The 17309-nt window shown below is 45.9% G+C and overlaps 1 protein-coding gene and 1 pseudogene across 6 annotated transcripts in view; one reads left to right on the forward strand and one right to left on the reverse strand.

Annotated features, from left to right (window-relative positions):
• Window positions 1-1127: 1127 nt before the first annotated feature.
• IDO2 (indoleamine 2,3-dioxygenase 2) overlaps window positions 1128-17309 on the reverse strand; it is a 48551-nt gene continuing 32369 nt past the window's right edge. For 4 of the 5 annotated variants that reach the window (XM_084758125.1, XM_084758124.1, XM_084758122.1 and 1 more), the window contains 3 exons: window positions 9424-9475; window positions 4278-4426; window positions 1128-2808 (listed from right to left, as the gene is read on the reverse strand). In XM_084758125.1, coding sequence (XP_084614251.1) covers window positions 2465-2808; window positions 4278-4426; window positions 9424-9475 — 545 coding nt within the window. In that variant the 3' untranslated portion in view covers window positions 1128-2464. The remainder of the gene's footprint in view (window positions 2809-4277; window positions 4427-9423; window positions 9476-17309) is intronic. The other variant, XM_084758123.1, reaches the window with a different exon arrangement.
• Window positions 13607-13984, forward strand: LOC311584076 (large ribosomal subunit protein eL31-like; annotated as a pseudogene). The gene has a single exon. The product of its transcript is annotated as a large ribosomal subunit protein eL31-like (transcript).

Consider the following 17309-nt stretch of genomic DNA (forward strand, 5'->3'; position numbering starts at 1 on the left):
AAGCTGACGGGAACCCAGGCTTGTCAGCCACATTGAACCACATCCTTGCCGTTTTCTACCTCCTAACATCCCCAGATGAGGAACATACCTGAGAAATGCACCTGAGCCCCACTTCACAACAAACTTTGTCCTAAGTTGTATTCCTTCTCTTTTATCTACCCTGAGACTTGATGTCTTTGTTTCATATTAAATGAGAGAATGAGGATCAATTTCTCTCTGAGACTGATTAAAAACCATATTGTTTCAAACATGGGAACCACAGAATTTGAAGCCAGGTCTTGAATGGAAGGCCCCCACGCTTTGAGAACACCAAGAGGTGGGGACATGGAGGGCATTGTATTCTACCCAGGACGCTTCCTGGATCCAAGGCACACATTGGTTCATCCCAGAGAAGATCTGTGCCCTTCTGCTGAGGGACAAAAGAGATGCAAGCAGGAGATAGGGACGTTGGGTGAAGAGAAAAGGCTTTCTGGGTCATTGTAAGCTCACCCTTTGGGGCTAAAGCTCTAAGCACAACACAAGGAGGGTACATTGAACCCTACACCAGCAGCATCAGCGACAAAGGAGTATCACACTGAGACTCTAAGAAGCCCTTAGCCTGGGCATGAGTACCTCCCAATCTTTGCCAAATGGAGCCCAGAGGATATGAGACAGGAAGAGCCCCTGCTGCCTTAGTGTAGGACCTGGCTGAGCTCTCATTTGAATATAGCCTTCTCTCTGCCTCCAGACACTGGAAAGTAGAAACACTAAACCAGTCTTATGTCTCCTTATGGTCACAAGGACTATGGGATAACAGGTTTATCAGGGCTGAAAGGCTTTCTAGGTAGGACATACTGCCTTGCGAAGTCCACCTGACCTGGATCTATACAGGAGACAAGTATTTGGAAGAGGCCAAGCAATAGTCAAATGGCCCTCACTGATGCTCTGTTCCTAGGCAGGACCATGAAATGAGAGTCTCTTGCAGGTGTGTACAATATACACACACATTCGTAAAGTGGAAAAACCCTAATTAATGAAATTTGCTTTAAACTGTGAGGTTGGAGTTTCTGCATATAGGTAAAATAAGACTTTGAGCTAGAAATTTTAAGAAATAAAAACCACATTTATTTTTACCCTAAACATGTGGACTTATTATTTATTCCTATTTGGCTCACTTGCTTTCAAAGGGTCAATTGAAGCACTTTTCAAGTACAAATTTCCAGTGTCACTAGGAAAAAGAAAAACATTGTCCTAAAAATAGAGCAAAGAGAATTAAGATAGAATTTGCAATGTCTACACCATGTGGGGAAAGACCCATCAGTTCCAAGTCAGTAGCTGATAGCTCCCATGCTGGGAACTTCACCCCACAAATCTCCACCAAGCATCTGCCCCCCTCCAATTCAGCATGGGCAAGGAGGAAAAGGCTATCATGGGTCACAGAAAGTCCCTGCCCCCAGCACAGTCGGGGCTTAGTGAATTAAGTGGATATACAGTCAGCTGTGGTTTCTCATGCTTGTAATCCAACCACTGGGTACCCAGGGCACTGAGGTAGGAGGATTACCGTGAGTTCAAAGCAACCTGAGCTAAAACATGGTAAGGCCTTGTCTCAAAACAAAAACCAAAAATAAAGAGGAATAGGCGGAGGCAACAGTCATCATCATCATCACCACCATCATCACGATCATCCTTAGAGCCGCAACCACAGCTGCACGGCTCGGTGGCTCATTCCTATATGTCCCAGCTACTCAAAGACTAAGGCCTGACTGACTAAAGAGCTCAATGCCAGCCCACACAACTCATCAAGCCTTTCTTTCAAAATCAGAAACACCAACCCCTGAGACTGCAGCCCTGTGGTACGGCAACTGCCTGGTATGTGCAAAACAGTGGGTGTTTCTTCAGTAGGGGCTAAGAGAAATGAGCAAAGCCCTACAGCAAGCAGCACACACATGGCACATTCATATAACCTCGGAAGGCTGAGGCAGGGGGATCACAGGTTGAAGTTGGAAGTCAGTCTGGAGCATGTTTGACTATGCTTTAAAGAGAAAAGGGGAGGGAAAAAGGGAAGGAAGAATGAAGAGAGAGGGAGGAAGAGAAAAAGGAAGTAATCAGGAGAGGTGAGAAAAGAAGAAAGTGGAGGAGAAATAAGAGGAGACAAGAGAGAGGTGGAGGAGGAGAGGTTGAGGGGAAGAAAAGATGCTGAAAGGCAACTTGATTCTTTTCGAATTGAGCTTGGATGTCTCTGACTTGCCCACAGAATACTGAATGAAGACATGGCTGCATCTGTCTGCTATGAGGCAGGGGGATTGAGCAGAGTAGAAAGGTTTCTAGCAAGCAAACTGGCTAGGGTTGGGGTGGTGTGGGAGCCACAGTTTACAAACAAAGGACATGGTGTTCTTTGGAGCAACACTTGCTTGGGTTCAGGCAGTGCTCTGGCCCTGGTTCTGGCTCCCACGGGGCCAACGCACAGGACACAGGACATGAACTGCTAAGCCCTGGGTTGCAGGATGGCTTCCATGGTCTTCTCCCTGACACTCTTCAGGAAGGTCAGCACTGCAGTGCCTCCAGTGCCCCTGTCCTCCAAGGCATGGGATAAGGTCGGCATGCCCCTTCTGGCCTTGGCAGCAGCAGAGATGACATATCTGGCCACCATGTTGATGTGGTAACTGCGCAGCTCCACCATTGCGTCCACGCACTGGTTATAGGCCATCAGGCAGCACCCAGCACCAGAGGCCAGTATGTAGTCCCTCAGTGATGGAGCCGAGTGGAGGTCTTCCAGGAAGGCCTTATGGGATGGAGGCATATAATCTCTCATTCTGTGCAGGAAGCCTACTGAAAGAAATAGCCCAGAGTAACACCTTAGCTCCAGGCAGACACTCAAGAGCATTTGCACATGGGCACCAGAAATGCTTGGTAGGATTCTTACGCAGTGTAGTTGGTCTTTTTTTTTTTTTAATAACAGCCAAATATTCAAGTGTACACTTCACTTCTGGGTGTTGGCAGGAGATTGCAGGCGAGAATAAAAAGCAAGCATCTCCCAGATAATAAACTTAAACAGGTATCTACTAGCCTGTGTGTCCAAATCCCAAACCAAACATGCATGACATGGTCTTTCCTGCTAAGAGCTGCGAGGCACACATATAAGCATGCACTCAAACCCTAACACCGATTGGCAAAACAGCCTGGTGAATTGTTTGCTAGATACTTCTTGCTGGGGTGTAGGGGTAGGGTAGCCAGGGAAATGGAAGTTACTGTGTACATAGAGAAGTCATTGGAAAGTGGATGTTTTAGTAAAAACCTGGAAAAGCCAAATACTAAAAACTCAGTGTTTACTAGAAAATCATTACACCTTTAACTATGTTTTGGAGATTTTTGTTGTTGCTGCTTTTCTTGGTGGCATTTTGTTTTGTTGTTTGTTTGTTTGTTTGAGAGTCAATGATTAAAATCAAATGCTAAAAATCAGAAACAACCCTGACTGTTCCAGACAACAGCTCATACAGATGAGACCGAAGAGTCAATTCTTTCTGGTTCTGATTCAAGTTAAAGTTTGGAAACATGAAATTCCTGTATTTTTGTTGTTTTTGTTGTTGTTGCTGTTGCTGTTGTTGGTTGGTTGGTTGGTAGACATTAAGGACATAGCACTATGCTGCCAGGAAAATCAATAACAACTTTTCTTTTCTTTTTAAAATTTTTTACTTGTTGCTGTTGTTTTGGTTTTTCAACACAGGGTTTCTCTGTGTAGTCCTGGCTCTCCTGCAACTCATTCTGTAGACCAGGCTGGCCTCGAACTCTCAGAGCTCTAGCTGCCTCTGCCTCCCAAGTGCTGGGATTAAAGGCATGCGCCACCTATTTGCAAAGGTTTCGGAATGATGGGCTCTCTCTTCTGGTCCACATGAACTCAGTGGAAAGCTGGACCAGTTCATGAGAAAGGAGCTCAGGCCGTCACTCGCTGCTTCAGAATGGCCTACACAAGCTCCTGCCCTTTGGCTGTGACATCATCACTCCACTGTAGAAAGGGAAATCTATGGACTAAAGACCTAAGTCAACATGACATGGAACAGCCCAGATCACAGCAATATATCTTAAGGGTTGAAATTGAACCCCAAACGAGCCTGAGACCTGACGCCCTGACACTGACTAATATGATGGAAGAGATGGTGTGCACACATCTGTCTGGTAGTTTAACCAAGTGTAAACTTCAGGGTATTTTCATTTATATATGGTTTTATGAGTCACTAAAAATGCCCCCCCTCTTTGTAATTCTTTCTGTGAAAGCAGGGGTGAGCCAGATTGCTGCTTACCACTTTCCTTGCAATGCCGAATGCCCAAGAACTCATCAAAGGCCTGAAGTGCAGAGCTCTGGGCTGCACTTCCTCCAGAGTACCTCAGAGGCTCTGTGGCAACACCCTCATAGACCAGCCCCACAGGCATGGCTGGGTTGTCCTTCCACCTGGGAAAGGGCAAGGAAAAGAAAAGAAAAAAGTGGAGAGGGAGCCAGTGAGGAAGCAGGCATGATGTGCATGTTGGCTTGAGGAAAAGACAGTGAAGCTTGCCCGAGTACCCAAGGAGGTGTAAACTTGACTTCATCTTTATACAGTGCCACATTGGAGCCTTCCTCTGCTCCATTTGAAAGACTTTCCAGAGAAGCAAGGGTCAGAGTCTGCATCATTGGTCTTAACCAGGATTTAAACAGCTCCATCGTATATGTGCACCTATTATATGCTGCCACCCACAGAACAGTTTAGAGGCTCTGAACAAGTCCTTACTCCCTCTGCTCATCACAAACTCTATAGCCTGACACAAGTACAGATTCCCAATCATACACAGGCACACACAAACACCTAACCGTTATTCCCTGAAACACTCTGGAACATTCATAGTGTTGAACCGATACCTTTTCCTCTTTTAATGAGATCTGTTGCCAAGTGATTTGTCAGCAGGTATTGACTGGCAGGAGCAGCAATGTGACCAATGTCATGGGCACCAAAGCCCACAGCCAGCTGTGAGGAGAAAGCCTGGGGCTCCAGCTGTTGAGGAGAAAGCCTGGGGCTCCTGCTCACTTGTGAGCTTCTAGCGCCTTCTCCTTTGCCCTGTACCCTCTTTGTCCCCCTTGGTTGAACTCTCTCTCTCTCTCTCTCTCTCTCTCTCTCTCTCTCTCTCTCTCTCTCTCCCTCTCTCCCTCTCTCCCTCTCTCCCTCTCTCGCTCTCTCGCTCTCTCGCTCTCTCGCTCTCTCGCTCTCTCTGTCTCATATTTAGCCCCCTGCCATGACTTTTTCTAGTCTTGACCTGTTAGCTGAAGCATACTGAGGCACAGCAGACGACACTGACACCTGCGGTGCTCACACCTTACAAACACATGCAATGAACTCACTTTCTCACCCTGACCCCTTGGCAGAAGACAGGGCAGGGCAATTTTTAACCTTCTTTCCTAAAGAAACAAAGGCTTAAGTTCCCAGACTCCCATCATTATAAGACCTGACACAAACACGAATGCGCACACGCAAACACACACATACAGCATTCCAAAGTTGGCCATTCCAGTTTTCCTTTATCACATGGATGTCTACCATCACCATTTACCCATTTTGCCAAAGAACACACCAGCCCCTGGGTGACAGGATAAGTAGCAGGTTTACACAGCTGTCTCTGCTTCTTGTCAGCCTAAGTCACTGTGTTCAGAGAAGGGACCCGTGGACTCCACATATGCAGCAACCACAGGCTCCCTTCCCTGTCTGCATCCTCGCCCTCCCCCAGAGAATATTCTGAGGTCGCAAACACAACAAGGAGCCAGGTTGCCACATTTAGTGGCTGTTTGGGGTTAATTGTTCCCATCAATTTCCATAGCAACCAACTGGGACAGTCACATTCTGAAAGGAGGTCCATGCAGGAAGCAGAGGAAAAGGTACACAGGAAGAGAGGGTTTCGAGGGCTGCGGGACAAGGTCTGTATTCTGAGCAGGTACAGCTGTGCCTTGGTTGTTAGCCCTGGCTTAGTGCATTTTTACCTCTCTGAGCCTTGCCTTCCTCACAGTATTAGCACGAACTGAAGTTCCTGGGGGCAGGCCATGCCTATGTTAAAGATCCTACAAAGCTGATTGATCTTGGAGAGTTGCAATGTTTGGAATGCGTTGACTTAGTAGACAACAAGCTTCCAGCACCCCGAAGCTGAAAGGACCACTATACATCATCTACATGTGGCCTATGCGCAGAGCTTGCCTTGTTTTGTTGTGACTTGCTTGCCTTACTTAGGTCCCCATCAGTGTACTCACAAGATTCCTTGATTGCTAACTTTTTTTTTTTTTTGTCCTTGGACTACAAAAACTCTTCCATCATTTCCACATTGGAACATCTTATTTGGGGGACAACCTGAATCTGTGTTTCTAGGCACTAATACTGGGCCAAAGAATAGGCTGACTCTTACTCCCTTGCGATAAGAGCTGTGTTTTGCATTGCCGCTCCTAGTTATCTTATTGGCCGTTGTAAGAACTGATCCAAATACTATTTGCCAGGGACCTGGAGCATGTTAAACATGAAGCAAACACCAGCTGGTTATTGTTCTATCGACCCTGGAAAGTAAGAATGGCTGCTGATGCCTTTGCTTCTCAGCCATGTTGTACAGGCTTTTCTGAGCCTCAGTTTCCCTAGTTTGTAGGGGAGTTGAATGGGACCTGTGAACAGCCCAAAGCATAGAGTTCAAGCTAGTGAGAGTGGAGAACGGTGTTTTACGAGGAAGAGATGATGCAGATACGACTCCTGTGGGGGTATTGGACAGGGTCCACACCAGCACAGGTGCTGCCATCTGTGTAATGAGCAGCTGTGCATGCACACATGCTCCCACTTCTCTGTGGTCCAGCTCCTCCCTCATCTTCACAGTGATTGGCATCCATTTCCATCTCAGCCTCTTCCCCTTGGGGCCACCTCTCGTGCTTTCTTTCTAACTTTGTTCTCCACCATCCTACCTAACGGGGCAGGTGTATTCACAGCCTAAAGCCCCAGACTGGTTACCAGTTATCCCAGGACTGTGCCAGGCAGAAAGAAGACAGCATTGCCCATGCTATGAGACCCCCCACAGTGATTGGCATCCTCATTCTCCTGCAATCTGACCCTCTTAATACCTGCCCTCTCCTCAAGGTCATGGCAATTGTTCCCTTGGCTTGGAACAGGAATCCACATGGCTCTGGTTACCCATGCATATCTGTTCACACATCACCTGGGACACGGTATTTCCAGATGTCACTAAACAAGATACCTGAGCCACCACACCTAGGGGTGCCCCACTAGCACCCTGCATCCATTGCCCCATGCAGCCTCTTGTTGTAACACATTGTGCGGGATGTTTGCTTTGATGAAGTTTGTTTATTTAGTATTTTCTCCTCATCTGGAAATCACAAGGACCACATGGGTGATTTTCTTTACTGCTGTCTCCAGCACATATGATGGTATCTGGAATGTGGTAAGCCTCACTATAGGTCATTTGATGGAGGAATGAATGAATGAATGAATGGATGAATGAATGATGAATGAATTATGATCATTCCATAAGACAGTCAGTATGATACTCAGAAGACTCAAGGCAAGGGCTTGAAAGGGCCTCCGCTAGCCAAGGGGAACGATCAGATGTGATCACCAAGAATGCCACCGGGCAGTGTCCTTCTAGGACTCACTGGCATGCCTTTGCTGAAGCCAGCCCATGCTGAAGGTGACGCAGCAAACACCAGCTCGGAGGTCAGATGATGAGGAACTTGGGTCTGCTTTTGCACTCCGTGCTCTGCAGCACCGTGAGACACAAAAACTGCTCTCCCCTAAGTACGTGAGCATCTCTCACAGGCCCTCACAGGCGGAGATGCTATTTGTAAAGGAATGGGGCCATTTTCATTCCCGGTCCCAATGATAAGGCTATTTTTAGCCTTTTTCCTGGTATATATCTAACAATTCCAAGGAAAGGGGAAGTTGAAGTGACATTTCTATAGTTCTTGGCCTCCCTGGGAACTGTCATGGGCTGGGAACTGAAAAGAACACATCTCGCTTCCATATGAAGTTCTCCCCAACATGTGTGTTTTGAAGAAGCGAATGAGAAACTCAGACCAAACAAAAAGTGGATGCAGAGTGGGGAAACTGAGGCAAGACTACTGGAAAGTCCCTACAATCCAGATGGTTTTTGAAACTATAGTGACATTTAGGATTCAGTACCACCACACAGTAAACAGTCTCAGGGCCTGAAGCAGAAGGCCAGCCTTTATGCAGATACCAGATACAAAGTGTCATAACCGGAACTTACTCTGATGAAAACAAAGTTACCTCTGGTTCCCATCATGCCTCTGACAAAAGAGGAAGTAGAATGTATTCCTTTGAAAGATACTGGTCGGTAGAATTCTAAAATTAGCTCCCCAAGATTCCCAACTGAGTTCCTCGGGCACTTAATGCTATGAGCCACTTCCCTCACCCTGATATATTATACAGCGGAGGCGGGAGGACTTGTCAGACGCAATTAGGTCACTAATCAGGTTAGCCTTAGTGTGGGAATTTCTCTGACTCATCCAAGTAGACTGAACCCAGCCACAGAAGCCCATTTAGGAGAAATTTCCCCTGGCTGGAGGTGAAAGGAGAAGCCAGGAGAATGTGTAATTCTAGAAAAATTCCAAGTGCCACTGCTATGTCAGGAGCTACAATGGGGTATGGGGGGGGGGGTGAGGGGGGAGGGGCTGACATAGGAGGCCTCCAGCAGCCCAGGGAAACTCCTGTCTTGGACTTTGAAGGAAATGGAAATCTCAGTTCTCGACACACACTCACACACACACACAGGCACATACATGAACATACACAGAGACACACCCATACACACTCATGCACACACCCACACACAGAGGTACACAAAGACACATGTGCACACACAGAGATATGGGGGGAGAGAGGTGTATAGCCATGAGACAGAACATGGGTGCCCAGGATCAGTGAAAAACTGTTCCTGCTACTACCTGTGCTTTAAGCTGAATATAAGCAATCGAACTGTATTTCTCAAGACTCTGAAGGTGAGAGAGTCTAAGATCAAGGCATTGATCTGCTCAGTGAGGTGAAGGTCTGGACTCTTGTTTCCAGGTGGATCCCTGGATGCTATGACCTCAAAGGTCAAAGGGTAAAAAGGCAAAACATGACTATTACTTCCCCCCCCCCCCCCCCCCGTCTTTAAGTTGGGATTCTCAAAGAACCCGTGGCTCCAGTCTGGGGGCTGAAGACGCTCGCTTTGCCCTTAAGGACCCAGCCTTGGAGCCATTTTCCTTTTGATGGTTCTTGGGTTCTGCCCTCCTAGAGTGGACACAGGTGGTGGCTTGGCCAGCTTAGGTCACTTGCTATAGTTCTTCCTTCAGGAAGCGTCTGTCTGTCTATCCTCACAGAAATCTGGGGACCTGTACAGAGGTCTCAGGCAGGAAACCAACTGAACTGTACTTACCCAGACAGGAAGATCCGGATGACTGAGTAAAATATGTCTGGGTCTACGTAATCTGGAAAACAAGCAGATAGGAACTTTACCAGAGGCAAAAAGCAATTGGCCACATGTGCCTGGACTCCGCTGCTTCCCTAGGCCCCACCCCCACCCCGATCTGATCTAGGCAGAGCCCAGAATGGAAGCAGCAAACACAGATGAAATGCTCCCCGGAGGAGGGCACGGGCCTCGCAGGGCTGTTAATCCATTCCGTATGCTGGCTTCTCATTTCCTGTGTTTCGGCCTTCTGCACTTCCCCCACCGCCAGTCAGAGATTCAGACCATCCCTTTAAAAATATTTGAAATAGACACAGTACATGACTGAATATGGGTGACCCGATGTGCGGGAGAATGTGGAAAGATGAGAAAAGAAAAGCAGAGACCACTCCTTTTGACAGGCGAGTCAAGAAGTTTCTCTATCTGCAGAGGCCTCTCTAGGGCTTGTCACAGCAGGTCAACAGAGCTGTTAGCCCTAAGCTGAATCGACTGGCCATGCCTGGAGAGGATGGATTCCACTCTGTGTGGACTGCTACCTCAGGAAGCGCGCCACCATGGCTATATTAATTCTGAATGTCTTTGATCCGCTTTGAAAGGCTGATATAGCTACATTACTGAGGTCCTCTGAACTCTGGGAAATCAGTCTACATTTATTCTACCCAGATTAATGCTTACATTGCTTTGCTTCTGAAAGAAAAAGAAACAACTTTTGATAAAATCTAATGAACAACTCGCCCTGCTTTCAGTTTCCTTTTTCCCCATCACACGCAGAGTTTAGTTCTTTATCTCTTCTCTCTGCCTGTTTTGTCTGAAGCCCACAGGAGCCAGGGTGCTACAGCCTCAGTGCTTCCAGACACCCCTCAGGGTGGCCACACCTCTCTTTTCCAGTGTGACTATGCCCCATGTGCTGGATTGTTGTCTGGGACCTCTCTTGGATGTTGGCACGCTCGCTCTTCTCACCCAAGTTGTTAAGTACTATATACAGCTCTATGCAGAAGAACTGTATAATGTGTAAATTGTAAATAGGAAATTTACTATTTTATACAACTTAACACATTAAAGGTAAAGCTAAGAGATCATTCGGATGGATACAACAGGATTTACATGAAAATGTAGAATATATTCAGTAGATATTTCTAAAGTGATTCATAAAAGAAGAAATCAATACTTCCATTCAGTACTGTATTAGAGCCTCTGCCCAGAAGAAAGAAATAAAACTTGTAATAATTAATGATCAATAGATGGAAAAAATAAGACATTCCATGATGAAATCAAATTTAAGCAATATCTATCTACAAATCCAGCTCTTCAGAAGGCACTAGAAAGAACATCCAGCCTAAAGAAGTTAACCACACCCAAGAAAATGCAAAGAAAAAATAATCTCAGACCAGCACACACACACACACACACACACACACACACACACACACACACACTACTACTACTACTACTACCACCACCACCACAACAACAACAACAACAAAATAACAGGAATCAAACCCTCTTCACTGATTAATCTCAACACCAATGGTCTCAATTGCCCAATAAATAGACACAAACTGACAGAATGGATGCAAAACCAGGATTCGCCCTCTTGCATCCAAGAAACACAACTTAACATAAAGGATAGACATCACCTAAGGGTAAAGGGCTGGAAAAAGATATTCTAACCAAACAGTCCAAAGAAGCAAGCTGGTGTGGCCATTATAATGTCTGGTAAAATAGACTTCAAACCAAAACTAATCAGAAGGGAAGGACACTACATATTCAAAGCAAAAATCCACCAAGAGGACATCACAGCTCTGTGCATCAAACACAACCATGTTCATAAAAGTCTACCTCAAGCTCTGGCTATACAACTTCGGAACATATCCCCAAAGGACACTTCATCCTACCACAAGGACATTTGCTCAACCATGTTTATTGCTGCTCTATTCATAATATCCTGAAATTCAAAACAAACAAACAAACAAACAAACAAACCAAGGTGTCTCTCACCAGATAAATGGGTAAAGAAAACATGGTGCATTTGTAAAATCAAACATTACTCAGCCATTTAAAAAATGGAACCATGAAATTGGTAGGTAAATGGATGGAATTAGGTGGGAAATCATTGTGAGTGAGGTAACCCAAACCCAGAAAGATAAATATGGTATGTATTCACTTATATGTGGATATTAACTGTTAAGGTAATGGTAACAAAGCTATGAGGAGAATTACAGAAGTTAGGTATAGAGTAAAGGATTGTGGGAGCGAGGGGGGGCAGACAGACAGCCTCAGAAAAGGAAAATAGACTAGATAGTTATAGATGGATGGGGAAACGGAACTAGAACTGGGGAATTAAGTGGGGAGGGGAAGAGAATACAGGAAGAGACAGCTAAAATTAGGGCTCATTCGAGAGGAAGTATGGAAGCCTAATGTGGTACAAGCTTCCTCAAGTATAGACATATATGAAGGCGATCTAACTGAAATCACCAAATAATGGGGGAGACAGAGCCCCCCCAAGTGGACATCTCTTGTCACCAAATAAAGCTTCTAGTATTGAAATTGGGTGACATCTAATTGAGTTGCTGACCAAAGGGGTCCCATGGAAACCCCCAACCCCAAACAGTCTAAACTGTTGCCAAGACTACAGGTTGCTTTTCACTAACGTAAGAAGTCCCCATGGCTGAAGACAACACCTACTCAACTCAGTGGACATGGAGAAGCTGAGCTGGTGACTTCATGGGGCCTTCACTCCTCCATGCTAGCGTCTGTGGCACAGGGAGGGGAGGTACTCAACACCAGCTACAACGCCTTTGATCTACGGTGGTGTCTGCCTGCAAGATGTGCTAGTGCAATTGTGGCACAAAGCTTGTGGGAAGAACTGATCAATATCTGATTTGACTTTAGGCTCACTCCACAAAACGGAATCCATAGCTGACATTGCTTGGGTGACCAACACCCTGAAACTAGATAGTCCAGGGACCTAGGGGGAAACCTACTAATACTGATCTTAAAAAAAGAAAAGAAAAGAAAAGAGAAAAGCACCCCCACAAAGAGCAACAAAATGATTCTTAGTGATGTTCTGCTGTCCTTGCTCAGCCATCATCAGAGAAGCTTCCTCCTGCAGCAAACGGGAAACAAATACAGAGACCCACAGTCAGACACTATGCAGAGAGTGAGAGACCTTGGGCCACTCAGCCCTAAATGGATTTTGATCATCTCTAAATGTCTCCATCAAATCCCCTCCCCTCGGGGCTCAGGAAGCCATGTGGAAGAGAGAGCAAATATGATGTAAGACGCAGAGGAGAGGAAGGACATGAGAAAACAAGGTTCTTGCAGTCAACAGCATCAATGCACGTATGAACTCACAGAAGCTGAGGCAGCATGCACAGCCGCTACACGGTCTACAAGCAGATGGGGTCCCAGTGCTGAAAGATGTGGACACATGGCCCCATCCTTAACCCAGATGCGAGCTCTGGTTGATAACTACTTGAAAATGGAAACGTAGTTTTCTCTAAGGGAGTCTCACTGGGGAAACAACTTCTCTTAAGGGTAGGCTCCATGCCTAGCAGTAGATGGCTGACAACAGAAAACAAACTCAGTGGCATCTTTGGTGGGTCATTGGTTCATAATAATGTCATATCAGAGACACACACACCCTTCTTAATTTTATCTTATTTTTAATTTCCATTTTCTTTTACATAGTGTCTTCGTTAGGGGTTCTATCGCTTAATAAAACGTCATGACCAAAGCAACTTGGGTCACAAAACATGTATTCAGCTTGTGCTCCCATATCACAGTTCTTAATCCAAGGACGTCAGGCCGGGACCTCAAAGAGAGCCGGAACCTGGAGGCAGGAGCTGACGCCATGGCCAGAAGGTGCTCACGGGCTTGCTCCGCATGGCTTGTTCAGCCTGATTTCTCATGGAACCCAAAAGGACCAGCCCAGGGATGGCTCCATCCTCAATGGGTGGGACCTCCCCCATCAACCACCATTTAAGAGAAAACGCCCTATAGGCTTGTATACAGCCCAATCTTATAGAAGCATTTTCTTAATTGAGGCTCCCTCCTCTCAAACGATTTGTCTTGTGTTGAGTTTAAAAACTAGCCAAGGGCTTTCCTTCCCACAATCCCTCACGCCCGTCCTCTCCAACTTGGGCCTGGCGGAATGGCCCTCTCAAAGAAGGGTGGCAAGAAGAAGGCCGTTCCGCCAACAACGAGGTGGTGGCCCGAGAATACACTGTCAACATTCACAAGCGCATCCGTGGAGTGGGCTTCAAGAAGCGTGCTCCTCGGGCACTCAGAAAAGTTCGGAAATGTGCCATGAAGGAGCTGGGGACTCCAAATGTGCGCATAGACGCCTGGGTCAATGCAGCTGTCTGGGCCAGGGAAATAAGGAATGTTCCATATCGCATCCGAGTACGTTTGTCCAGAAAATGTAATGAAGATGAGGATTCACCACACAAGCTCTACACATTGGTAACTTACGTGCCTGTTACCACCCACATTCAAAAATCTACAGACGGTCAGTGTGGGTGAGAACTAACCTGCTGAATGTTAAATAAAATTGCAGGGCTGAAAAAAATAAACAAACAAAACAAAAAATTAGCCTCCCTCTCCCTCTCTCTCTCTCTCTCTCTCTCTCTCTCTCTCTCTCTCTCTCTGTCTCACACACACACACATACATACACACACACACACACACACACACACTTTTTTCTTTTCTCTTTCTACCTTGCAGGGTTTTTGTGTATATATACCACGGTTTCCACATTAGCTTTTTATGGTATTCCTGAGAGTGTGGATGTGTGTGTGCCCATGTCTGTCTGCGTTTTGTGCTTTTTCTCAGGCTCTTTCCCATCTGTTTGCTTGTCTTGCCCAACTCCAATATGATAGCGTTTTAAAAATCTTCTTTTATTTTACGATTATTCCTTAGAAGCCTGTTTGTTTTCTAATGCAACACAGAAAGGGAATGGGTCTGGATGGGAAGGAAGGTGGGGAGGAACTGAGGGGAGAAAAGGGAGGGAAACCTGTAATCAGGAATTAGGAATGAACCTAAGCATACTTCTTAGCAACAAAATGCCCACATAGAAAACCAGGTAACTGGGCCTGGAGAGATGGCTCAGAGGTTAAGAGCACTGGCTGCTCTTTCAGAGGTCCTGAGTTCAATTCCCAGCAACCACAAGGTGGCCCATATCCATCTATTATGAGATCTGGTGCCCTCTTTTGGCCTACAGGTGTACATGCAGTCAGAACACTGCATACCTAATAAATAAATCTAAAAACAACAACAAAAAACAGATAACCTGGAGGTTACTGCTACCATCAGCAACAGCATTTACCAAAGCGCTAGATTCCAAGTGACTGTTTCAATGCGCGCTTCATTCTACAAGTTAGAAACAGACAGGGTGGGTGGGTGGGGGGGTGATTAAGAAGATATGTTTGCTAAACACAAAAGTTGCAAATAATAAAGTGGAATAATAAGCATAATTAAAGCAGAATACAGGCATCTGCCTTACTTTGAAGAAACTCAAGTAAACCTGTGTGTGTAAACACAGCCTCATATGCTGCATTCACATACAAGGAAACTGCCTATCCAATGAAGATTTGCACCGAGAGAGGTGTCCCTGTGTCAGAAGCTGGCTTAAGTATGTGCCTTGGAAAATGTTGGCTAATATCTTATGCTGCTTCTTGTCTCTCTGCCTGCTTCCCTTCCATGACATAACTTGGATATAATATCATAATCCATAGTTGATGCAGCTTAATCTAAGTCCCCAACAGAGGGCTGGTTTGCTTGTGTTTGTTTTTATGGTACTTGCTAAGGTGACGCTACAGTGCATATGAGAGACAAGGGGCAAACTCCTGAAGGAGAACATCAGAGAGGGGAATGTTCCAGAGAAAATGAAGAAGAATCTGAAGGCACATGGAACAGGGAAAGACAAGCTCAAAGGGAAACAGAGCAGACGCCCTTGGAAAAGACCTGTCCCTTTAAAAAAAAAATCTAAGGAGAGACTGTATTGAGGAGGGAAATTGAATTCATTTCCTATCTCATAGTATATGCAGGTAATAATAATAATAATAATAATAATAATAATAATAATAATAGATGAATTAAGAACTTAAGTACAAAAGATAACAACTTTAGAGGAAACTACTGGGGACTCTATTTCCAACCTGCTCTTACTGAATAACTTCTTATGTAAGAGCTCATGAACAGTCCTGTAACTGTATTTCAATTAAGAGCTTTTGCTTGCTAAAGGCATTAAACAGACCTTATTTATAGCACTGGTAGTTAGCAGTCATGCTACCATATGGAAAGTGTCCAGGTGCCTCCTGTGGCTCGAGGCCACCAGCAGAGGGACAGGCCAATGCCCGCCTGCTAAGGACTCAAAGAAGAAAAGGGCTTCAGCCTTACTCGACTGTAAAACTTCACTTGTGCTGCTGTGTGCACCGTGAGTCAGAGCAGGTGACACAGGTGAGGGACACGGTTTGGAAGGATGCTACTGAGGTCCAGGTAAGAGACGTGATGGTGACGGTGCCAATCAAAAGAACAGTAGTGGAGAAATCAACTCCAGTAAAGTATGGGGATGGGTTGCTCTTGCTTCTGGCCACTGAAAGGTAACCCAAGGCTGAAGTGAAAAACAAACAAAACATCAGAAAGTAGTCAAAGAGCCACAAAGGAGGCAGGAAGGCAGGAAAACAGAAAGCCAAGCAGGAGAACAGTTTCATTGGGATCGCACCTGCTAATCCTGACACATAGTGACTGATGCCACCAGAGGAAAAGTCTTAAGTTCAGCTTAGGGGTAAATGTTGCCCCACGGCCCTCTGACAGTAACTTGGCATCTGCCACTGAAGCAGCACCACCCCGCACCCAGCTTGCCATAGGGAACAAAATAGAAGTGACTTTGATACAGAAGAAAGCAAGATTAAACTGATCTGTCCCTGAGAAGGAGGTTGTATGATGCCAACATTCAGCCCAAATGTCTGACTGGACCTTGGACTTCGATTTCCAAAGTGACTCAAGGTGGTGTAGTGTGTCTCCGGGAACAAGGAAGAACGGATATAAACATTCTTGTCTTCCTTCTTAAAGGCTGGCTTATACGTAACCTTTAATGAACACTCAGTATTGCATGGTTTAAGAAAAATCGAACATGCAAGGCAGTGTGACAACCATGAGAATCCGTGGAAAACAGAAGGAAGAATCAAGAAAGAGCAAAGAAATAGATACACGCTCCCAAGGGGATAGAACAGGGCTACCTCGTGGGCCTCAAACACAGGAGCCAGAAGACCCTGTACCAATGTGTTCAGTGCCTGAAAGGATTTGGTTGCTAGAAAAAAAAACACACTGTTCAGTCTTGTCTGCCACCCTCTAATCTATCAGCAGACCTGTGTTAAGGGGATCCCAAAGGGCTCCTCTGCTGAGCTTCACCTGACACCTTGGCATAGCCCTGAGTTATCCGAGAGTCTCAACTGGGGGATTTTCTCCATCAGATTGGCCGTGGACCCATGGGGGTGGGCATTTTCTTGACTGCTAACTGACGTGAGGGGCGTTTCATCCATGGACAGGCGAGCCTGGGCTGTAGAAGGTAGCTGACAGAGAACCTGAGAACAAGGCAGCAAGTAAACTGCAGCTTTCATAGTTCTGCTCTGACTTCCCTTGATAAGGCCTGTGACCCGGAAGTATTAGCAAAATAAACCCTTTCCTCCCCAAGTTACTTTTTAAAAAAATTTTTGTAATTTATTCAGATTACATGCCCTCACTTGTATCTTCCCACCCCACCCCCACCCCACCCCCACTGCCCTTCCTCTTTTGGACCTATGGCAACCCCTCCCCCCCCCCCCATTTAATCACTTCTCCTTGGTAGGAGGAA

This window comes from Acomys minous (genome assembly GCF_964271855.1).
Source record: "Acomys minous genome assembly, chromosome: 15".
NCBI lineage: Eukaryota > Metazoa > Chordata > Mammalia > Rodentia > Muridae > Acomys > Acomys minous.